The sequence below is a fragment of the Anomaloglossus baeobatrachus genome, chromosome 11, assembly GCF_048569485.1.
Source record: "Anomaloglossus baeobatrachus isolate aAnoBae1 chromosome 11, aAnoBae1.hap1, whole genome shotgun sequence".
Taxonomy (NCBI): domain Eukaryota; kingdom Metazoa; phylum Chordata; class Amphibia; order Anura; family Aromobatidae; genus Anomaloglossus; species Anomaloglossus baeobatrachus.
This window is the reverse complement of record NC_134363.1, coordinates 148,817,377-148,842,607: the sequence shown is the minus strand read 5'-3', so window position 1 is coordinate 148,842,607 and position 25,231 is coordinate 148,817,377. Positions and strand designations below refer to the sequence as shown.

The following is a 25,231-nucleotide window of genomic DNA, read 5'->3' as shown; positions in this document are numbered from 1 at the left end:
CCCGGGAACGATGAACATCGCTTACCTGCATCCCGCGGCTCCCGCCGGCTTAATGGAAGGAAGGAGGTGGGCGGGATGTTTACGTCCCGCTCATCTCCGCCCCTCCGCTTCTATTGGCCGGCTGCCGTGTGACGTCGAACGTCCCTCCCACTTCAGGAAGTGGACGTTCGTCGCCCACAGCGAGGTCGTCCGGAAGGTAAGTACGTGTGACGGGGGATAAACGAGTTTGTGCGCCACGGGCAGCGATTTGCCCGTGACGCAAAAACGACAGGTACGATCGATTGTGAAATCGCACAATCGGTCGTCCCGTGTAAAGCAGGCTTTACTGTGCACATGGCCATGAAGTTATTAGGGCTGAGCTACGGCAGCTGGCCTATGGAGAAGGCCTGTCACAATGACCAGAGAGCGCAAAGACCAGGGCTCCTCAACTGGGGGACCCTAGCTATCCCTTATCTCAGAGTTACCTCTGAAGGTGAGAATGTCTGAGCCGCCTACTTGACCCTGCTCCTGACCAGCCCTAATCTACTACCCGCCTACCCCGGGGGAGGGCCGGGACAGGAGTGTGAAAAACCAACAGATGCAGACAAACAGGAAACCAAAACTCCATCGCACAGCACGCTCAAACACAAAGATATAAGACAATAAGAGATAAGGAGGAAAATAAGAGCAGGGAGGAACCAACAACAAGACAACGGGAGAACTCAACAACTCCAAGCACCATGAAATAGAATCACCAGCAGGACTGGGACACAACAGCACACAGACTAACACAGCAATAAAGTATATTTGGCGTGGAAAGACAGATTCCACCATCTTAAAAAAGGTGGGGAGTAAATGTGATAGGTTTCCAACATCTTAATAGATGGCCTACCTGAAGAATTTGCTGTCAGTGTTCTAACCCTGAAAACAATCTTTTATGTCCTGTTAATCCCAACTGCTGAAGTGTGGAGCTTAACCAATCAGATTGGGTTTAATATATTTTTCTGTCTGCAGACGAGGCAGAAGGGGGGGGAGGCTCCTGCTGCAGCCAGTTATCTCATGGAAGAGAGGCAAAAAGGGAAGAGGAAAATAGCCGATCTCCTCTCTATGGAGAGCATGTCTTTTTCTAGAATGAAGTGTAATTGGGGAAATACTTAAAAAAATAAGGGTATTTTTTAATGTTTGGGGTTTCCTTGGGTTTTTTGGTTTACACGGAATCTTTTGCCAAGTCAAAAGGGACCAGTTTTTCCTTTCTTGGTACAAAACCATAAAACTTTACACAAAATGTAAACTAAAAATGTATGACAATTGTTACGCTAGGTAAAGGGATGTACCAAGCGAGCTTGTAAGGTAAGGGAAGGGGTTCCCTGTGTCTAGGGAAGGGGGAGATGGTGACCCCCTGACCAAACCTACTGCTGGTTCCTGGGGTCCCTCCCCACCTTAGATAGGTTCCGCACCTATGTGCCGAGCCAGGATACCTGATCTGGTATCCCTAGTGCTGGGCCCTAAATCGGGAATGGATGGGATGAGCTCTTTGCAACCCCACTAAACACTCGAGAAGACACAAGGAGGACATGCATGAACTACTTATCCATAGATGACTCAGGTAGAAGTTTAGCAAACCGTACTACAGAGGAGTATAAGCCACCCACTTGCAACTAGAGCTAGAATTAACTGAATGATATCACCAGCACCAGTCCAGAGATGATGGGAGTATTTAAGCGCAAAGAGAATACTGATGATCAGCAGCTGGGAGGAAGGCGAGCTCCTAGTGGGTCCTAAAGGGGAATAGATGAAAATCCAGCAGGAAAGCTGCCTATACCAATGAATACTCACAGCAGGAACAATAGAAAGTCAGGGAGTAGCCAAACGCTGTGACCTTCTATTGCCAGAAACCACATGACTGTCTGTCACCCGTGACAGGCAGACTTAAGAACAAAAATACAAACAAAAAGAAAATGGAATATTAAGGGAAGGAGCAAGATTAAATATGAGCAAAATCTGAGCAATTAATTGGTTACACCCTCGTCCAAAGTCAATGTCTGATAATTCAACTGTATATATTGATTTTCACTTATTACCTAAGCAAAGTTTAATTTTAATCTTAATGCATGTTTGAGCATGTAGTTATGATAACGTCAGAGATCGGCATTCAGCGGCACAACCTGTAATCTCAATTTTACAGGATTTTGCCATTTCCGAGTAAGTACATTCCGAACCTAAATACACTTAGGCCCGTACAGGAGAGTGTTGGTTTAGCAAGATGAAGCAAGCGCAGAGGAAAGAGGCAAACAGATTGAGCAATGACGTAAGCGTTATTTGGAAGCCTAAATCTAGTTCAAAGGTTTTTTTTTAAAAAAAAGTTAGGTCTAGATACAGCGTGAAATAAGTATTGAACCACTTCATCAATTTTCTAAGTAAATATATTTCTAAAGGTGCTATTAACATGAATTTCTCACCAGATGTCGGTAACAACCCATCCAATCCACACAGAAATCAAACCATAGATGTGCAAAAATTAAGGTATATGTAATAATGAGAAATGACACCGGGAATAAGTATTGAACACGCTTACTGAAACTTATTTAATACTTCAAACAAAAGCCTTTGTTGGTGAAGAAGCTTAAAGATGCCTCCTGTATTGAGAAACTAGTCGCCTGCATTGCTCAGGTGGAATTTTGGGTCATGCTTCCACACTAACACTCCACACATTCAATGTCGAAGAAATAAATCAAAAGGGAGACATTTGTAAAGAAAAATTCGAGACTTTTCCTACTCTTGAGTAAAATCTGAATGAAAAACCTGAATTTAAGAACTCGGCCTCAAGTGATATTCCATTGTAATGCTACTACCAGGGGGCGCAGGTACACAAGAGAGATGTAGAGGTCTTAGGTGTAATGTGTCTGCCCACTAGATGTCACCAGTATCTAGACGAGGAGGTAGTAGAATGGTCGTACAAGCCGAGAGTCAGAGCCGGGAGGTCACGTCAGTGCAAAGGGGGAAGAGGAGCCGAAGTCACATGGAAGCCTAAGGTCGGTAGCCGGGAGGTAACGTCAGGTACAAATGGGGAGCAGAACCATAGTCAGAGAGCAAGCCGAGGTCAGAAGCCGAAGGAGAACGTCAGTACAGAGGGGGGAAACGAGACTGAGGGAACCAGACTAGATGAGGGTCAGGAAGTCAGGGAGCACAGACAAGACAGATGGAGCAGAGGACAGGGAGAGGAGTCGGGGTAGCGGGACGAGGATCAGAACAAACTCACAGGAACCAGAAGCGCATACTGCAGAGCAGGAACTATCACTGGCGAAGTTATGGTGGAAACAGCCCAAAGATAAAGCAAGGTGATTACCGGAATGAGGCACCGAACAAGCCTCGCCCACCGGCAAGAATCGGAGACCACAAACAACCGATCAATAGACAAAACCAAATAGCTCTGCAAGGAGCAGAGCCACAAGTGAATTGTGACATCCAGCAAGTATAGCCTAAAGGAGTAGTTCAGCAAGTACTACAGGTCTGACCTTGGATATTTTGGAATTTTCTACGCACTCCCAACCAGGCACTGTTATTTGAGCACACTCCAATTAAGAAAATAGGGCAATGATGTATTCCCTACCTAGCGCTATGTAAGAGGTGGGCTGAAAAAGTGAAAAATTGAAAAGACTGCTGCAGCTTAAAGTGTATGGAGAAATGATCTTAAAATAAAGCAACTTGATTTGAACATTTTTGTAAATTATTCTAACGCTGTGTATTTAGCAAAACCTCACTCATGTACCCAAATATTGTGAGAATGTCGTAGAGGCAATGAAAGGGTTAATCCAAATCTAAGAAACAATTATTTGAAAGGCAAAAAGGATCCGACACGTCTCACACAGAAAATGAAAAAGCAATAATTTACAGCACACAAATGCCCAGGCAATTACACAGAGGCGACAGAAGACATGCCAACAAGACACCGGCGAGACGAGCCAAGATGGGAAAGGTCATGTCCTCCTTTCTCCGGCAGTGACAATCCAGCTCGACGGAGTGGCCAGAGAACAGAAACAGGGACCCATCGCTCATCGTGTCTGAGGTTTATACACATAAGTGTCAATAGAAACAATAACAAAGCCATAAATCAAGGTTCCTACAGTCCCTCCCCACTTCCCATCTCCAGTGTTTTTATAAAGCCCCACACCGGCAAGAATGCTTCAGCCACTAAGTTGGTAAAAAAAGAATATAAGTAATATATAAGAACAAAAACAGGGTAGGATTTACTCGTGCTGTTGTGGAGGGTTCCTAGAAAACTAATTTCTGGTAACTCTAATTCTATTTTCTCAAGTCATCCTTTACGAAAGCACCACAGGAGAAATACCAACGGACAATATCAGGGAGGAACGATACCTTGGAGAACTTTTCTCCCAACAGCTAAAGTTTTTACTAGACATTAAGTCTAATCTATAATGTCTAGAGAAGGTATGGACTGAGGACCAGGTAGACGTTTTTCAGATCTGCTCAATGGAAGAGCATACCCTTTTGGCCAAAGAGGTGGATATGGCCCAAGTAGATTGAGCTGTACAACTTTATGGAGGAGGAGATAGATTTTGGTTTCTATATTTCTCTTTTGATCCAGATATCAATGCTACTCTTTGATATCTTCTTGCCTTTGTTCTGACTCTAGTGCTGGATAAAGAGATCATGGTCCTTCCTCCACCAGGTTTTTGACCTTTGAAGATACTGAAGAACAACTCTCTGTACATCTAAGGAGTGACACTCTGCCTCTTTATCGTTTGATGGATTCTGGCAGAAGGAAAGAAGAATCTCCTAAGATATGTGGATTTCTGAATTCACTTTAGGCAGGAATGATGGGTCCAAACAGAAAATAAGTCTGTCTTCCAGAATCTTTAGGTAGGGTTCCCTGATCCAAAGAGCCTGAAGTTCCCCGACTCTTCTAGCTTTTCTGACTACGACTAGGAAGGTGGAATTCCAAGACAGTCTAAGTCCAGATAGGTAATTGGTTTAATGGGGGGGGGGGGGCATAAAAATTGATAATCTTTCACGTAACTTGCAGGCTGCCGTCATGAATCTTCTTACCCAATGATGACCCGCTTGGATATTGGTGGAGTGGTTTTTGTTTTTCCTGTCCAGGTTCCGCAAAACCTGAAGTCAAAGTAAAGTCTCCCTCCTTCAGCATCTCCTCTGATATAGACATCCGACCCTCCTGAGAGTCCAACTTTTTACCAGACTAATCTTGCTCTTCTTGGTTCCCAATGGGGATGACAGAGACTGGGAAAAAGAGGATAACAACAACTTGACCTCCTGGAGCACTTTCTCCTTGATCTCTTTCATTACAGAGGGCTGTTCCTCCTTAAAAATCCTATCCATAGAATCCTGATGTTGCCATTTCTTATAGGAAGATGGAAGTTTCTTAGTACAGATGATTTGAGACCAGAAGGGGCAGGGCCTCAGCCAACATAACTGACACCAGGAAGCAACATTATTTTTCTATTGGCTGAGACCCCACCCCTTCTGGTCACATGGGTATGACATCATCACAAGTCCTTCTAGTCACTTAGTAAAACGATTCTATAATAGAATTAGCATAAATAATAGATAGGGGGAGGAACAACAGGCATGGGTGTGGAAATCGCTATGAATACCCACCCCAGCTATCAGCTGATCGGCAGCTGCTGTCATTCAAAAAGCTGCTCATATTACAAACTTTACTTGCTTGTGTTTCAAAACCTATACATCCGAGCTGACAACTAAAAGGTATGTACAGAATCAGCCTGATAGTGCCAGTATAGCACTGGCTTTAGGTTATATATGAAAATCCTACAGATTGGTGTGCTTTAAATGGATGCAGATTGGTTCAAAATTATTATTGCAATTTGGTTTTCATTAAATAATGTCTTTTATATTCTCTGTCTATTGCTAACAGATTCTCAATTACATAAGAATCCATGAGAAAGCTCGTTCTGTTAGAGTTCGTAACGCTTTTATCTTTTTCTGAGCTCTTGTGCTGATTTATGACCACATGAAAGTTGAGCTGAAGTTTGATGTGGTCACAAACAAGCTGAGAGAAGAGCACAAAAAAAAAAAAGACAGAAACTTCAGGTTAGAGAGATCTCAATGATGAATTCTCAGTTAACTCAATCACTTTGGTTTTAGGTGTAGAAAAATCTGCTCTAAATATTCAGTGTTGGTAGGAATATGCTGCATAAAATATGTTGGGTTTTTTTACCCCATTAATTTTAATCGGTGAAAAACACTGCAAGAATTGACATGCTGCATATCTGAAAAAAATGCCAAGAAAAGTTCATTCCCTTTACCTGTTAGGAAAAAAACGGCAAATACACAGCGTCTAAGCTTTGGTTGGGTGCATGGCTCATGTGACATAATAATGTCATGCGAGCACTGGGAGAGCAAGTGCTGGCACTGCTAGAACAGCGCCAGCACCGCTGGAACAGCACCGACACTGCTGGAACAGCATCAGTACAGCTGGAACAGAATCGGCACTGCTGGAACAGCATAAGCTCAGCTGGAACAGCATCGGCACCGCTGGAACAGCATCGGCACCGCTGGAACAGCACTTGTGGTGAATATAAACATTGTTAATTTAACGGAACCAAACATGCTGATTGAGACTGCGATGTCCAAGCAGTGGACAACCCCTTTTAAAGCCAAACGATGCAATATTTTTTAATGGAACACAATCACAAAAAATATTTTTTAGCCCAAAATACAAGGATTTCAAAAATAATAATAAAAAAAATCCAGCAAGGGGTCAATAACTTTTCACCATGAGACAAATTTACAGTAAACAGACAGCATGAACGTCAATTTCCAAAATTTGTTACCCCCCAATCCGTCATAATTTCCCTTTAAAACACAAGCGAGTCTCGATTCTTAGATTTCTGTATTCCCGGATCGTTCTCTCTCCGAGATGTAACATTCTCCCTAATGAAACATTTATGTCGACGACTGATTCCGACTGCAGAGGAGCCTCAGTTTATTGTGCAGCAACGAGATGGATTGACCCTTAGGTGGGGGATATTGCTTGTACTGGAGACCCCCCAAAATTGTATTAGGCAAACAACCTATGGTGTAACATTCATCATTTTCTCTGTGCGGAGATCAGTATTCCGGCCGCGCTGTAGGAAGAGGCAGCCGCTTTCACATCTCATATGGCATAGCAATGTGCAGGACAGTGCAGCATTTATAAAACCTAGCGGCAGAGAAGACCAGGGTCCGAGAGTTCAAATATCCTCGTATCAGATTGCACAATTCTCATCAATTTGTTTGAAAAACAGATTAGAAACCCAAAAGTTATGCACCACCGAAAAGTGCCCATGTACATCGGCAGCACTGATGGAGAGAGTTGATAAGTGCCTCATTCTGTCGCAGTGGGGGCACAACAGACAAGATACAAATATTACACAGGGCAAATCAACCCAATTTTTAACAAGGTCCTGCAATGATCACCGTTATGGGACGCGCCAGCTCACACCACAATGTGTTAAGTGCCCATGTACATCAGCTGCCCTGATGGAAAAATTAGGCAAAAATTGCCCCATTCTGCAGCAGTGGGGGCACAACAGACAAATACAAATAATGGCACAGGGCAAATCAACACAATTTTCCAGAAGCCAGACTTCATCCTTTTTGTTGCTGTTTTCCCCTGTTTGTCTTACCTTTCCTTGTGTTATATTAGTGCAGCGGTGGGCCTAGTGTCTCCCACCTGCCAACGCACTAGCCAGGGCAACTAAAGAGTTTTCTCCTGGTCTTAGGTTCCTGCTCGGCGACAGTTGCATGGCTAGGGTGTAGCGAGAGCTGAAAATGAGGATAGGAGGTGTCACTAGAGCCAGGGCCCACCGTTATTTTGTACCCGGTGTTCCCTCTTTCTTGTATTGTCTGCTGTGTTTTTGTCGTGCATCTGAAGGTTTCCACCATGTCATTATGTTCAGCCCCTTCCACCAAGGGGGCCAGTATACAAATGGATTTATATCTTCAGCAAGGATTGCTGGGAAACACCTCTAAACCTGAAGGGGAGTGGCTACAAAGCAGCTGCAGCTGACACACTCAGCTAGGAACTTCTGGAAAAGCTTCAGGCAGCAAAACTGACGTTAACCGTTTCAGTACTAAGAGAACCGAACCAACATTTAAATGTAGAGAGCTAGATGGAGAGAAAGGGTTCCAGTCCAAAGCTGTCACTAGTCTCTAAAAACAGGGAGGCAACAGTGAGATAGGTATTGAACAGCAATTTGTGCCGCCATTTAGATATGAAAAGTGTAATAAAGAGGGAGCACATAAAAATGACACCTTGTGGTGTGAGCTGGCGCTCCCCATAACAGTGGCCATCGCAGGACCTTCTTAAAATTTGGGATAATTTGCCCTGTGCCAGCTTTGTATCTTGTCTGCGTTATAATGGGAGACGACCGTGACAACCTAATATTTAAATGTGTGAATTTGATAGTAAAAATACCAGGAAAATTTCTTGACTGTTTGCTGCTATTGTACATTTTTGCAAGACCCATGAAAAAAAAAAAGAATTCTGGGGCAACTTTTCTTAAAATTCTGGGTGCAGTCCTTCTGGTATTCCTCGTGAAAATAAAAAAGCAAATTGCCATCAAAATACTCATCCCGTTTGCCAATGACTTGAGTCCTCAAAGAGTCAGAAACTTCTAGGATTTTATAGTGATACTTCTGATTGACAAAAAGAATAGTAACACCCTGTTTCTTTAAGGAGCAGTAACAAAAAAATTTGAGAATTCGAACTTCTAAAAGGAAAGATGTTCCAGCGTTGTATCTTCATGGGGAATACACAAATAATTACTATAAACAAACAAATCTTGAGGGTTCATGGCTGTTTTGTCTATTTTGGAGGCCCCCCTGAGCTTCCTTTGATCAGTACAGTACACACTCCTGGGGCTGAAAAGAACACGACAGCAGACATGTACATGTTATCCTGGGATGTAACAAGCCAATGCCATAAAACAGATTTTATGTATTTTTTAATGAATTTCCTACAAGAAAATAAGACTTTTTTTCTGAGATCAGACATTTTATGCTCCAGTCACCGTGACCTCTCCAAGGAAGCCGGCGAGCGATAGAGGAGCAGGTGGATCTGATCCATGCAGTATATAAATGAATATAATTCTATGAGCCTCCTCCAGTCCAAGGACATCGGAGAGCAAAAGATCGGCAGAGGCATAAGAGAACATGTCATCCGATAAGGCAATGGTATGAAGGAGGCCACCAGAACAAAAGATGTGTCTATACACACATCCTCGAGTGCCTTTTTTGCCGAGACTTGACTTGACTCGCACCTTAACGCCTTTACTTCATTTCATACCTGCATCTAACTAACACATTCTATGCTTTTTGGTTTCGACGGTCAACATCTTGGAATATGGGGCCCATTACTCACCTAAAGTGGGTTCCATCAATGGATCACGGAGGTCCCTGCAGATACATCAGGAAGCGCAAAAGACATCCAAGGGTGTAAATGTCAGAATCTGTGATGAGAGTTATTATCCACAGGCCCAATGCCATTAGCAAGCATGTTGGGAATTGACCCAAGGATCATGGGTGGGAAACCTCCGCGGGAATCATTCCTTGCCCATTTCCCCAAAATCGGCCACCGTGGAAGAGTCTGAATCCCATAATATATATTAAACAGTCCGTCAAAAATTTGAGGGATCTGCCGACGTTCATCTATCATGGATGGGAACCTTTGAAATCCACCTAGTGGCAGCGCAGATGTGGACTTAGCAGCAAAAAATGAAGGCCTCATCCAGATGTTCATGTTTCATGTACATGTTGTATCCATTTTTTTTTTCATGGATACAACACATACCCATTATAATCTATGGTGCTGTTCACATGTCTGTTTTTCCCCAGCAGCACAGATGAAAAAGGGCCAATAAAAGTCTATGGGTCCCATGAAAAATTTTGATGACACCGATGGTAAAAAAGGACACAGATGACACACTGGTCCACAACACTGATGGCACTGGTACCATTTTTTTTTTATATTTTTTTTTTTTTACACACAAATGTGTGAACGAGGCCTTATAGTAATCTACAACCATTTTGTCATGGTAACGAGGCCTTATAGTAATCTACAACCATTTTGTCACGGTACAGTAATGGAAAGAAGAGAAGGACGTAGACCCAATGTTCCCAGAACCACGGTTCCTTGGAGGCATATGACTAAGTGCCTACCCAGTCTTCACCAGAACCTTTGATGGTGAGATTGAATTTGTTTGACGATAGCCACCAGGTACCACTCCAGGGCAGTTTGTGGTTGTCGCACTCCACCAAGGTTGGCGAAAAGTGAGATGGGGGAAGGGAATCACTGGCACTAGAGAAGGATAAGGAGGGACAACTCCTGACACTTGCCCTCAGCAACCCTGAGCTCCCTGACGTCCCTAGACGAGTTTTTTCACCCCATGCGGTGATCACTTTCCTATCTCTGTCTTTTCTGGAGCACAGACCTGTCTAGTGTCCAGGGCAGCGGGTACACTAGTCCTGCTCTAAATTAAAAGACACAGAGGGGAAAAGACAATCAGGGGTAAAAGAAATAGCAATCATACAAAGAACACCAAACAAGAGGAAGGAGTAAACGGAGTAGATAAGTGATGCAAATTGAAATGGGATTAAAGGAAGGGAAAACACAACATAAACTTCCATGCAGCAATCTCTGTCTAAGGCTCCAAAAATGACTTGAAAAGGTATTCAGCTCACGAGCTCAATCTTGAGGCTAGCTATAGCATAGCTATCACTTGCAACTCCTTGAACGGGAAGAAGAGAATTTATAGGAGAGGTGAATGGGAAACTCAGAACAGCTGAGACCCGGCTTTTCATCCTGAATTAGGAGACCAGAAGAACTACTACTGGATCCAAGGGAATCTGCACAACTAGCAGTATTAACCTGTGCAAGTGTGCAATTTCCGGACACTAGAAATAGAGGGGTCGACTCTCTGATGTGGTGTCCTCGTGACATGTTTAGAAGGCATCTTGCGCTGCCAAGTTTAATTAGACACATATTTTGTAGCAGTATCAGGGATTTGCTACCAAACAACGAGCCAAGGGGAACTATTCAATAATATTAATTAAAACGCTGCTACGCTGAAAGGAAACGAGCTGTGTGGGAGAACGAGACTGCAATCCAGATTTATTTTATACTTATTACATATTGCACAAAAATAAATAAATCAAACAACTCTTGTTCTTACAGCACAAAACACCAAAACTTCATGCATCGATTTTTTTTTTTTTTAAATTATAGGAATCAATAAGCGATATGATGCCTATGTTACAAACTTCCAATAAAGGTATACACTATACAACACCTCCAAAAACGGAGATGGGAAGATTGCCTTATATACACAATGTGCAGAAAACTTGGTCTAGTGTAAAACACTGCTTGCCAAAATGCATTCCCCCATATTTAGAGTACGAATTGTTGGAACATGTTGCTATATTTGTGAGCTGGGAGCGTTCAACGTCCTTAAAAAAAACAAATGTACTCCAAAGCTGAACATACAGTACTAGCAGACAATACCGTGCACTAATCTCCGCCACTGCCTTTGTAACCGTTCTTTCATGCCCCAAGCTCATAGCAATCTGGCAGCCGCTCAAGTGTGCACCGGCGGCGTCCTGTGTGGGTGGGAGCAGAAGACAAACACCCCACGTGTCTAATGAGACGACCGCCAGGGGAGCACAGGTTCCCTCCCTACTGATACGATTAAGGTCAACTTTGTGCAAAAGAAAAAAAAAAAGGATCACCATCAGTGCCAGAAAGTCGAATTTAAGACTATGATTATTTTTTGATACATTTTTTGATGCTGCACCTCTAATTTAAAAGTTTGGAAACTTTATAGTGAGATTACAAGTTTGCACTGTGTATAACTCACGAAGCTGTGACCTTCAGAATCACTTGGGAATCCCATCGGATGACCATAGATGTTGACCTCCCAACAGATGTCAGGGACGAGAACAACTGGACACCTTGAATTCAATTGTTTCCAGTGGAAGAAACCATTCCGTCCTCTGGATAGCAGAACCAACTGTTTGGGCATTCAGGTGGATGAGAGGAGGCTGATGACCCAACGAGTACTCAGTCGACATTCTGCTGTTTGCAGATCCATAATCCATATTGTAGAGAAACATTTTATGAAGGTCACCTCTTATCCAGACCAGATTTCTTTAATATTAAGCCCCAAGAGCCAGAGACCGTCTCTGACAGTGCTGGATCGTTGATAATTTAATTATCTTAAATAAATAATAACATAAAAATAAATAGATTTACTAATTCACATGTTTAAAGAAGAACATCACCCCATCATTCTGAAAGATCATCCCACAGAGGTTTCACTGTACAGGTCATTGTTTAGTGTTTTCCTGGTATTTGCCTGCTAGCTCGTTAAAGGTTTATTCCCTAAAAATGGGCACATAATCTGAGTGATAGGGGATAATGTTCTGATTACAGTAAGTCTGATCACTTGGACGCCCACAATCTCGAGATCAGACTGTATAGCCAGGTGCATATGCTCATCCTCCAATCCATTAATTGTCAATGGGACTGAGATAGTGCTCTGTTTCCTCCAGCAGTCCCATAGAACAGGCCTGCACAACATGCAGCCCATCAAAGACTTTGTTGTAGCCCGCTGACTTGTCTGGGAGAAGATGACGCTTCCTGCTTCCAATTTTCAAATGCATTTGAGTTTCTCAGAAAACCTGAGTAAAGCAGGGGAGCACTCGTCAGCCCCGGCGCCAACATGCAGCAGTGTGATGAGGTCAGCACTCTGCTGCCAGCGCCATAGAGGCATCAGAGCACTGGTAAGCACTTCATGGAGAAGCTGAAGATTAAATGTGTACCAAGTTACACACACTATGGGGGGATATTTTGAAAGAGGACACAATATAGCGAGGGGCAGTGGAATATTATGCAAAGGGATAGTGATGTATTAATGTACTGATGGTGGTTTTGGTGATGTATCCATGTAAGTACCCTTGTAAATATTTTTGCGGTCCTTGGGATTGGTTCTGTTTGTCAATTTGGCCTTTGGATCAAAAAATGTTGTATACCTCTGCCACAGACAGTGAATGAAGTGGAGATCAAGCACTCCATTCTGGATGGGGTTACAAAGAACCTTTCTTGGAATCAGTGGTGGCTGCAAAAAGTCATACCCCCATTAGCAGCATTTTATAGATAGGGATATTTTTTTTTACAGGGGAATAACCCTTTAAGGTATACTTAATATTTATTTATTTTAATATATTATACCCCTTACCCATGCTGACAACTGATAGAGGTCTGAGATCCCACCTATCACTCAAAAATACACTGAGCTGTAGAGCTCATCAGGCAGAAGCACCCAGAACTCACAGGAAAACACTTGCAGAGCGTTGTACGGGCTGAGCAAAACATCTATGAGCCTATTCACAGAGTGGAGTACGGGCTCAATAGAAAGTCTATGAGCCCGAACATTGCTGTGTGCATGCTTATAGAGGAGCAGAGTGCTTATACCAGATCAAAAACAAGTTCTGAGCTGTGCAGTTTATGAGCAATTGGTGGCGGTCTCAGGACTTGAACTCCCATTGAACAAAAGCCCGTATAAGGGGGTAATAGTGCAGAAGAAAAAAGTTAGAGTGATAAGTATAAGTTAGCAAATTAAAAAGAAGGTTGACTCTGATGGTCAGGGTTCATTTTTGGTCATGGATAATTTCTAGTCATGGATAATTTTTGGTCATGGATAATTTTTGGTTATAGTTAATTTTTGGTCATGGATGATTTTGGTCATGGATAATTCTGGTCATGGTTAGTTTTTGATCATGGATACATTTTAGTCATAGTTAATTTTTGGTCATGTATAATTTTTGGTCATGGATAATTTATGCTCCTGGATAATTTTTGGTTATAGTTAATTTTTGGTCATGGAAAATTTCAGTCATGGATTTTGGTCATGGTTAATTTTTGGTCATGGATTTTGGTCATGGATAATTCTTGTCATGGTTAGTTTTTGGTCATGGTTAATTTTTGGTCATGGATTATTTTTGGTCATGGTTAATTTTTGGTCATGGATTATTTTTGGTCATGGATAATTTTTGGTCATGGATTTTGGTCATGGATAATTCTGATCATGGTTAGTTTTTGGTCATGCTTAATTTTTGGTTATGGATTATTTTTTGTCATGGATAATTTTTGGTCATGGTTAATTTTTGGTCATAGTTAACTTTTGGTTATAATTAATTTTTGGCTATGGATTATTTTTGGTCATGGATAATTTTTGGTCATGGTTAATTTTTGGTCATGTATAGTTTGTGGTCATGGATAATTTTTGGTCATGGATAATTTTTGGTCATAGTTAACTTTTGGTTATAATTAATTTTTGGTCATGGATAATGTTTGGTCATGGTTAATTTTTAGTCACTGTTACTTTTATTTTTGTTCATGGATAATTCTTGGTCATGGTTTGGCCACACTTGTGCTAGCAGTTTTCTAAAAACAAAAAAACAACAAAAAAAAAAACCCCAGTCTCCACTGAAACCCAGAGTAGCGGTAACGCCGCATATCAGTTTAATATCATCAAAAACATAAATGTATCCTAAAACCTCTCCACAAATGTATCCAGTATTTGCTACAATGTATCAGTGCAGCACAACCTATTTGGCTAAAAGATGATTGTGTAGAATGGATACAATAGCAGAAAACACTCAGTTGTACGAAAAATTTGCTTTTTTTTTTTTTGGGACGTAAACGGAAGTATAAGCTTGAAATTCCTTAAGAGATGCGCACCTCTTGGGGCCGTCCTCGTGCCACAAACCGAAATCTATGCTGATAGGATGGGGCCGATTTCCACTGCAATCCAATTTCTGGTACAAATAATAGCAAATCTGCCAGTGTTTGACCCCTGCCATTTAAGAAAAGTGGTAAGAGTGTAATAAAAAAAAAAATTATCCTAATTTGCATGTTTTTACAAAATGTGCCTCTTTTTATTCTTTTTTTACTACCGGAAAACTGGTGTAAAAAAACGTATAATTCTCCCCAAAGGTTTGGTAGAAAGTTGCTGATTTCATTATACAATAATTAGGCCGTATTTGCATAAAAAAGAAAAACCCCAGTTGATGCTAAACTGTTGTAACCTTGCTCGATGGATTTTCGTGTAAATATTGCCGCGCACAAACTGTATGAATAATCACATCTATTCTCAGTCTGACAACATTTTCCATTTCTCTCCATGACTCAAACACACAAGGTCAAGTGGCAAATTACGACCAAGTACAAGAGCAGCCATAACTATAAAACCGCCTGCCTAACATGATGTTGCTGTCTGCCTGGTGCCATGAAAACAGCTCTGACCCAGGCCTCTGAAGGTGTCCTCGGGTACCTGGCACCAAGACATTAGCAGCAGATCCTTTAAAAGGATTGCCCTTAGATGTGTGAATTATTACATCTATTTATTTTTACACATTCTTATTTAGCTAAGGTAAAGCTTGTTAAGATGTTCTTGTGCATACCTTTGACGCTGAATTTGGAGAGGTTTTCTTCTGATGACTTTTCCATGAAGACCATATTTGTGCAGGTGTATCTAAAAACTAGATCAGTGTAGCACAACTCCAGAGTCTGCTAAATCTTCCTGCAGGTCTTTTGCAGTCATGCAGGAGTTCTGATTTGCCTCTCTAGCAATCCTACGAGCAGCTCTCACAGAAATTTTGCTTTATCTTGACACGCACTGTTCCTGCTGTCATTTCTTAAGGGTGCTTTACACGCTGCAACATCTCTAACGATATATCGTCGGGGTCACTTCGTTAGTGCCGCACATCCGGCGCCGTTAGCGACATCGCAGCGTGTGACACCAAGGAGCGACGATCAACGAGCGCAAAAACGTGAAAAATCTTGCTCGTTGACACGTCGCTCCTTTTCCAAATATCGTTGCTGCTGCAGGTACGATGTTGTTCCTCGTTCCTGAAGCATCACACATCGCTATGTGTGACACCACAGGAACGACGAACATCTCCTTACCTGCGTCCACCGGCAATGAGGAAGGAAGGAGGGGGCGGCATTTTCCGGCCGCTCATCTCCGCCCCTCCTCTGCTATTGGACGGCTGCTGTGTGACGTCGCTGTGACGCCGCGCAAACTGCCCCCTTAGAAAGGAGGCGGATCGCCGGCCAGAGCAACGTCGCAGGGAAGGTAAGCCGTGTGACGGGTGTTAGCAATGTTGTGCGCCATGGGCAGCGATTTGTCCGTGACGCACAACCGAAACCGACGGGGGCGGGTACGCTCGCGTGTAAAGTACCCTTTAATTACATTTCAAACTGTGGAAAGGGCAACCTTAAAACATTTTGCTATCTTCTTATAGCCTTCTTCATTGTGGGCCTTCAAAATTTTCAGAGTGCTAGTCAGCTGCTTATAAGAACCCATCGTTGCTGTTTTTGGCACAATGTTAGAGGAGACTGGCATTTTATAAAACTGAAATTTGCATCCCCTGGCCTTTCCTAACAATGACAGTGAACAAGCCTTAACTCTAACAGGGTAATTAAGGTCTGAAACCGTGGTCAAAGTTATCTGAGCACACAAATCTCCAAGGGTGCCCAAACTTTTGCATAAGTCTATGTTTCTTTTTATAATTTTTAAATATAAAAGTTGAAAATATATATTTATTTATTTGCCTAAAATACAAAGGAAATGTATCATCTTTAACTTTATGCCTTTGAGAGATCATTTCATCTTCGACTTGAATAACTTCAAAAATAACAGTGATTTTGGCCAGGGGTGCCCACACTTTTAATGCCAATGTATTTTAATTTTAAACATATCAAAACACTTTTTAAATCAGTACAACTCCTTTAAACAGAACTTTTCACTGGATTTTTTCTATTTAACCTATTTAAACCAAAGTGCCCATTTAAATTGCCACCGCTCCACTGATTCTGGAACAGTTTTTCTTTTTCTTCTGTGCCCCTCCGTTCCAAAGTTACACTCCCTCTAAAAAAGGTGCACATTTTCCCGTCAAGAATCTGGGCGTGTACACAGAACTTCTTTGTAGGCGTGGCCATGTTTTGATTGGCCAGGTTCAGAGGAGAAAAAGGAAACACCCACAGAGAAGTTCTGTGGTACACACCCAGTTAGTTGAAGGAAAAATTTGCATCTTTATTAGCAGGAAGCATATCTTTGGAATGGAGGAGCACAGAAGAAAAAAGAAAAACTGTTCCAGAATCAGTGGGATAGGGACAATTGTAGGAGGTACTTTGCATAAATTAAAAAAATCTAATGAAAGGTCCCCTTTAAGTTGAATTTTGAAATGTAACCTCCATGAATTGAAATGGCTTTTTCAGCACGTCCCACAGGATTGAGATTTGGGGACTTCAGAGGCCGAGTCAACAAATTAATCTCTTTGTCATGTCCCTTATACCATTCGTGTACAATGTATGCAGTGTGATAGGGGCATTATCTTAATGAAAGAAGCCACTGCCATTGGGTAATACCACTGCCATGAATGGTTATCAGTTAAAGAACTATGATAACCAGTAGTAACTTTTTGGACAATTTTGCTACATTGCTTTTTCACTGGCTAGCCTTCACCTTTGGTGTCCATGAATCAGTCATGGCTCACTGGTCATCCTTCCTTGGATTACCTTTGGAAGGTACAGGCCAATCCATACAGAGAGGACCCCATGAGATCTGTTTTATGTATTTGAGCTGCTCTATCACCCTTAAGAGACCCTAATAGGTTAGTGTAGGGCTGGCGTCTCTGCAGAGACGCCGACTTACTCATTGCCCCGGCTGGGTCGCGTGCTCCCCCACACTTCCCCAGCCATCCACATAAGCTGCTGCCTCCTTTCCCTCCTAGGCCCTGTACATGCCACACAGAATTCCCAGGATTGTACCTAAGACACGCACACACACACACCAACCCTCATCTTAAAGGGTGTGCTATTTCCAGGAAATGCCTCTCAGCCTATGGCTGAGAGGCACACTGTATTTAAGGCACCCTCCCATTAGGGGAAGTGCCTGCGCAATGCTTCTAGTTAGTCAGTGTTCCAGTCTGCTACATAGCTTGTTGTCAGGTCCTGAGCTCCCATCCTGTTAACCCTGTGTCCATCTCCAGTAACTGCCTTCCCATACCTGTCTGCCCTTGTCGTGTCCACCATTCCTGTCTGTACCTGCCTGTCCAGCCTGCCTCAGTCACCCCTCCTGTGCCCAGCTATTCCTGAGTCCATCACCTATCCTGTAGGTCATCTGCCACAGTGCTGGTCACTGCCCTGCGAGTGGTACCTGGTGTTCTCCTCGCGGTGGGCGCTTAGTTAAGCCCCTCTCACTAAGGGGTAAGTCCTGATCCCTCTGTGGTCCAGTGGGTCCACTAACCCTACTTGCTGCCTCTACACCGGCCGTAAGCGTTACAGTTAGATTAAGTTTACAAATTGATAAAGAAGGCATCCCCTTTAAGAAGCCATCAGTCTGGGTTATCAGCAAAGATGCACATTGTGTCCAGAATATCACAGCATATCCAAATCTATCTATACCGGATGCTAACAACGATGACTGCACTGAATGAGCAAAAATCAACTCATGTCCATCAGAACCGGACAGGTCTCATCTATGCTCACAGGCGTACATGACCAGCTACAGACAACTCATTCCAGACTTGTCCACATCCCCTTGTAGGATTTATATGTGGGTCCTTAGGAAAAAAAATGCATTAAAACCATTTCCTCAAGCTGTTCCATCGATCTATTAAATTATGTTCACGACTCCTGCCTATAACAATTAATGAGCCGCGAACACAAGTCAATAAATCCTCAGGAATAAACGCCTCTCCTGGAGAGTCTCCTTGTGCTCCTGTGGATTAATACCCAACACTCGTGATGCCCACACCCACCAGATGGCTTGAAAACAAAAATATATATATATTTATTTACACGCAAACCCACACACGCACACCAGTATATATATATATATATATATATATATATATATATACTTTTTTTCAAATATTTCCAAAATCAGTAACAGCCCATGCAAAATTCTAAAAAAAAGTTTATTTTTTATCTATGGTATGCCGGCTGCAGCTCATACCAATGCTGTCCATGTTGAAGAAGCTTGTTGCTGCAGAGCTGTGGTGTCTTTGCTATTACGGCTGTGAGGTTTCCTGCTGGAGAAACCTAGGACTGCTTTTTGTTGTGTCTTTCTCCACTCTTATGTCATATTGCGGTGGCGAGACTAAAGTGTCTCTGGCCTTCACTAGTCAGGTTGAGTTCAGGACCAGCAAGGGCTTAGGCATGTGATTGGCGATGGAGGGGAAGGACCCTTTTAGGGATTTAACGGAGTGCAGGGATCAGCCTCAGGTGAGTGTTAGGAGGCTCCCCTCTACTAGCACCAGGGCCTTCCATTGTACTGTGTCCCTGGTGTACCCTTGGTGTTACGTCGCTCGCCGGGGTCTTGACAGACAGACATACTTATAAATTACAGACCGCTGGAATTAGTATTTGTGCAGCTGTTTTAACTACTTTATATCCTAGCCCAGTATCCTCCAGCGGCAATACCTGGCAAAGCCAACATCACACACGTAAAATGGCAGAGGGGACACCTTGCTCCACGGTTAATTTAGCCGGCCCTAGTACCAGACATAATCAAGTAAAAGGCGCTGACAATACTTATGATCATCCATTTATCCAGGAGGGTTGAGTCCTACTGAATGACCCCCAAATACTCAGATACACCACTTAACACAGGTCACTTATAAGATGACTTAATAAGGAGGCACCAGGGTGTGCCAACCAGAGGATAGCCTATGCCCCGTGTATTAAAAAAAACAACAATAAAACCAAAAAGACCCTTGCCTCTAATTTCTCTATCGGGTCTAATGGGAGGGCTCTACATGGTGGAAAGTGCTTTCAATAATTCCTAGACACAATAACGTAAGGAACCACTATTTGACTATATGTATGCTAAAATCTAGAGGCGCCAAGAACTAATTAAGAATCCCATATTGTACACTGCCATCCATTTGTATTCCACAAGAAAACAAGTTTTTGGTTTTAAATGGATCCGTGTTTTTTTATTTTTTTTAAAAAAAAAGAGAAAAAAAGTCTAAAAATTGACATATTGGTTTCCATTTTGCATGTTTTTTTTGCTTAGACTGAGTTCACATTAGTCATGCATTAGAACAGACCCAGCAGGAATCCATTTGCCCAAAACGTTGTGCAAACACAACTTTTTTACGCCCATTTCTAAATAACTGATTGCTACCGGATCCGTTTTTTAACATTGGAGTCCATGAAAAATGGATCCTTTGCTATTTAGCCATCTTGCGTTTGTAAAGGATCCGTTTTTTGCTCACTGGATCAGTATCAAATGGAAGATAAATAGCGATCAGTTAACGGATCCGTTTTCCATAGACTCTAATGTTAAAAAAAATAATGGATACAGCTAAAATCAATTATTTAAAAACAGATAAAAAAGTTGCCTGCACAACTTTTTTTGCCAACGGATCTCTGGTAAATCCGTTGTAAGGCTTTTGGCGCCGTTCACACATCAGTTTTTTGCCATCAGTCACAATCTGTTTTCTCAACGGATCAACGGATCCATCGCAGATTGTGGCTAAAGTGATGCGACGGATCCGTTTTTCGACACATTCAACTAGCTGGGGGCAAAATAATAATTGGAGCATGCTCAGTTAAAAAAAAAAACAGAATCCGTTGCCAGATTCCGTCGTTTGACGGATGACGCCGGATCCTGCGCCCATAGGCTTCCATTCTACCAAGCAACGGACGGTGACAGATCCTGCGCCCATAGGCTTCCATTCTACCAAGCAACGGACGGTGAGGAATCTGTCGCCGTTCGTTTTTTCGATGGACAGAAAAAACAATACTGTGGTCGTCGTCTCCGTTTGACGGACAAACATTTTTCGACAGATGAAACATGAGGCCATCCGTCGCAATCCGTCGCTAATGCAAGTCATTGGGAAAAAAACGGATCCAGCAGCATCAGTCGCTGGATTCGTTTTTTTTTCAAAATTCTATGGATTGTGACTGATGGCAAAAAACTGATGTGTGAAAGGGGCCTTAGTCACAATTGTGTGTAACTCAAGCAAGGATTGAGTGACATTACCAGCACTGGCTGGTGGCTCTCCTGACCCGAGCGTGTCAGCTAAATAGAAATACATTAAGCTGACACGCTCCTGTCAGGAGAGCCGCTGGGCAGTCAGGAGAGCCGCTGGGCAGTCAGGAGAGCCGCTGGGCAGTCAGGGGAGGCGCTGGGCAGTCAGGGGAGGCGCTGGGCAGTCAGGAGAGCCGCTGGGCAGTCCGGAGAGCCGCTGGGCAGTCCGGAGAGCCGCTGGGCAGTCAGGAGAGCCACTGGGCAGTCAGGAGAGCCACTGGGCAGTCAGGACAGCCACTGGGAAGTCAGGAGAGCCACTGGGCAGTCAGGAGAGCCACTGGGCAGTCAGGAGAGCCACTGGGCAGTCAGGAGAGCCGCTGATCAGTCAGGAGAGCCACTGGGAAGTCAGGAGAGCCACTGGGAAGTCAGGAGAGCCACTGGTTCGTCAATAGAGCCACTGGGCAGTCAAGAGAGCCGCTGGGCAGTCCGGGCAATGCCACTCAATCCTTTTGCAAGTCACGCACAAGTGTGACTCCTGCCTAGTGAATGATTACTGGACATGTGAATTCAGCCCAATTGTGCACTGGATCATTTTCAATTAGAGGAAAAGAGAAAAGAATAGTCCAGCTGGGGATCCTCCAGATACAATAAAAAAGTAACTTTTATTCCAATATTAAAAACAGACACAATACAAGGGCAACTTGATACTATTACGAGTGGCAGGTTACAAAGGCAACGCATTTCGGCGCACTGTCGCCTTCCTCCGGTCTAGAATATTGGAATAAAAGTTACATTTTATTACTGTATATCCGGAGGATCCCCGGCTGATCTATTCTTTTCTCTTTCCCTTGGATACATTTGAGCGGTAGCCTGCCGTAAGTCTTGGATCTCGGATGCACATGAGGAGGTATATTCGGGCAAACACTGCAACGGTTCCACATCTTTTTCATTATTCATTTTTATTAGAAGTGTTGATAGATAAAAACAAACTTATCTGTTAACGGATGAGATAAAAAATGATCCATTATGATCCATTTCCCATAGACTTCAATGCTTAAAAAAAAAAAGATCCAATTGATGCCTTTTTGGCCAGACAAAAAAAAAGCTTGTGTAGACTACATTTTTTTTAGTACAGTATTCAGTTAAAAAAACTGGAAGACATATGACACTTCCTTTTCTATCTAAAGACTGGGACATTTTATTTCCATTTTTAATTATCCCAAAGTGAAAATATGGACACGTGAACAGAGCCTCAGAGATTGCAGACAGTAAGTCCTAACGCCCATTGTATGGCTGCCTCCTGGTCCTGGAGCAGATATGTAGGTATGGGTTGAGAAGAGTATATAGTGGTCACCACCAACCTGTGCCTCTCCGATTATTGCAAAACTACGACCCAACGGTATATAGTGGTCACCAACCAGTGGCTCTCCGACTATTGCAAAACTACGAAAAAAGGATATATAGTGGTCCCCACCAAACTGTGGCCCTCCGATTATTGAAAAACTACGACCCAAGGGTATATAGTGGTCACCAACATGTGGTTCTCCGACTATTGAAAAACTACGACCCAAGGGTATATAGTGGTCACCAACCTGTGGTTCTCCGACTATTGAAAAACTACGACCCAAGGGTATATAGTGGTCACCAACATGTGGTTCTCCGACTATTGAAAAACTACGACCTAAGGGTATATAGTGGTCACCAACCTGTGGTTCTCCGACCATTGCAAAACTACGACCTAAGGGTATATAGTGGTCACCAACCTGTGGTTCTCCGACCATTGCAAAACTGCAACCCAATAGTGGTCACCACGAACCTGTGGCTCTCCGACTAATGCAAAACTACGACCTAAGGGTATATAGTAGTCACCACCAACCTGTGGCTCTCTGCCTATTGCAAAACTACAACCCAAGGGTCACCAACCTGTGATTCTCCGATTATTGAAAAACTACGACCTAAGGGTATATAGTGGTTACCAATCCATGGCTCTCCGACTATTGCAAAACTACGATCCAACGGTATATAGTGGTCACCACTAACCTGTGGCCCTACGACCATTGCAAAGCTACAACCCAAGCGTATATAGTGGTCACCAACCTGTGATTCTATGATTATTGAAAAACTACAACCCAAGGGTATATAGTGGTTACCAATCCGTGGCTCTCCGACTATTGCAAAACTACGATCCAACGGTATATAGTGGTTACCACCAACTTGTGGCTCTCCAACTATTGCAAAACTACGACCCAAGGATATATAGTGGTCACCACCAACGTGTGGCTCTCTGAATAATGCAAAACTACGACCCAAGGGTATATAGTGCTCACCACCAACCTGTAGCTCTCCAACCATTGCAAAACTACGACCCAAAGATACCAGTCAGGCCACGTTGGTTGCAATGTCACAGCAGCTGGAGTGTGACGGGTTGGTGGCACCGCTGCACCTGCCATTTGTAAACCATTTGCCTTGGAATCACACTTGAGGGTCGTAAATAGCTTGGCATCTTCACCATTCAGCAGTGTCACTTTCAGCTATTTATAAGAAGTTTAGACCTATAAACAAACGCATGTGTAAAATAAGAGGGTGCCAAGCCTTCCGGCTGCCAGGGAGCTCCACAACTGCCAGGGCGCTCCACAACTGCCAGGGCGCTCCACAACTGCCAGGGCGCTTCACAACTGCCAGGGCGCTCCACAACTGCCAGGGCGCTCCACAACTGCCAAGGGCGCTCCACAACTGCCAAGGGCGCTCCACAAGTACCAGGGCGCTCCAAAACTGCCATGGCGCTCCACACATGCCAGGGCGCTTCACAACTACCAGGGCGCTCCACAACTGCCAAGGGCGCTCCACAACTGCCAAGGGCGCTCCACAAGTACCAGGGCGCTCCAAAACTGCCATGGCGCTCCACACATGCCAGGGCGCTCCACAACTGCCAGAGCGCTCCACACATGCCAGGGCGCTCCACACAACTGCCAGAGCGCTCCACACATGCCAGGGCGCTCCACAACTGCCAGAGTGCTCCACAACTGCCAGAGCGCTCCACAACTGCCAGGGCGCTCCACACATGCCAGGGCGCTCCACACATGCCAGGGCGCTCCACACATGCCAGGACACATGCCAGGGCGCTCCACAACTGCCAGAGTGCGCCACAACTCTCACCCCCTTCATGAAAACTTTGAAACTCTACACTTGGCAGGAGGCAGAGGAGGAGGAGGAGGGGGAGGTTGGCATATGGCTGCACACTTTATCTGGGAAGTAAGATTGCTTGCTAATTAAATTAAAAGCTTTGGCTTTGCCCCCTTACAAACCACAACTCAGCAACCCCCCTCCCCTTGCCAGTGAGTGTATGCCCAGCTCTGGCTTACCTTGCAGCTGGGCAGACAGGGTTTCTTGCTGCTGCTTGTATTTCACAGCCTGGGCTTCTGAGGTCCTGGCTTTATTCTGCATGTAGTTGTATAAGTAGACCCCACTGCCCAGCCCCATCAGTGCCAGCAGGCAGAAGCCAGTGTTTAGGAGACTCTTCTGCCTCCTGCTGCACACCCCAGTGCCCATGATCCGATACCACAGGTCCTCCTAGAGGGGCTCTGGCATGGGCACCTTGTGCAAAAGGCAGGAGCCCCTTTTCTTTCCTTTACCAATAGATGTGGCTCTTCTTCAAGTCCTCAGCAGGTCCTGATGCGTTCATGGTATCCGCAGAGTGCCAGCAGGTGCCAAGCTTGTGCCAGCTCCCCTAAATATCCAGCAGGCGCGTGCAGCAGAGCCCCCTGCTCCTGGGAACTTCAGGGGGCACCGGATGGCTGCAGGGACCCCATGTTTCCTGCGCTGTGCCCACAATCCAGCGCTCAGCCCGATCTAACAAGCCCAGGATCCTGATCTCTTGCAAACTTGCAACATTTTCAAAGAGGAAGCTGCGCTCCCTGCAGAGAGTGACAGGGGATCCGACCAATGGCACCGGCAGAGGAGGGGGCTGAGGCTCTGTGCCTCACACTCACTGCCAGCTGCTTAACCCTTTCATCCTCCAAATTCAGAGTCACTACAGACCGGCAAATGTATCTTCACCACCAGAGGATGGATGCGACATCTGCAAACACGAGGCGGAATCAAGTCACAAGTCACAATATTTACAGTTTGGAGTTTGTAAACAGGAATTGTGCTACATTACACTGGTGGAA

General features: G+C 43.9%; 1 protein-coding gene across 1 annotated transcript in view; it reads right to left on the bottom strand.

Moving 5' to 3' along the window:
- Positions 1–24,997, bottom strand: part of LOC142256962 (uncharacterized) — a 165,693-nt gene extending 140,696 nt beyond the window's left edge. The window contains exon 1 of the mRNA XM_075328986.1: positions 24,425–24,997. Coding sequence (XP_075185101.1) covers positions 24,425–24,611 — 187 coding nt within the window. The 5' untranslated portion in view covers positions 24,612–24,997. The remainder of the gene's footprint in view (positions 1–24,424) is intronic.
- Between the last annotated feature and the right edge of the window lie 234 nt (positions 24,998–25,231).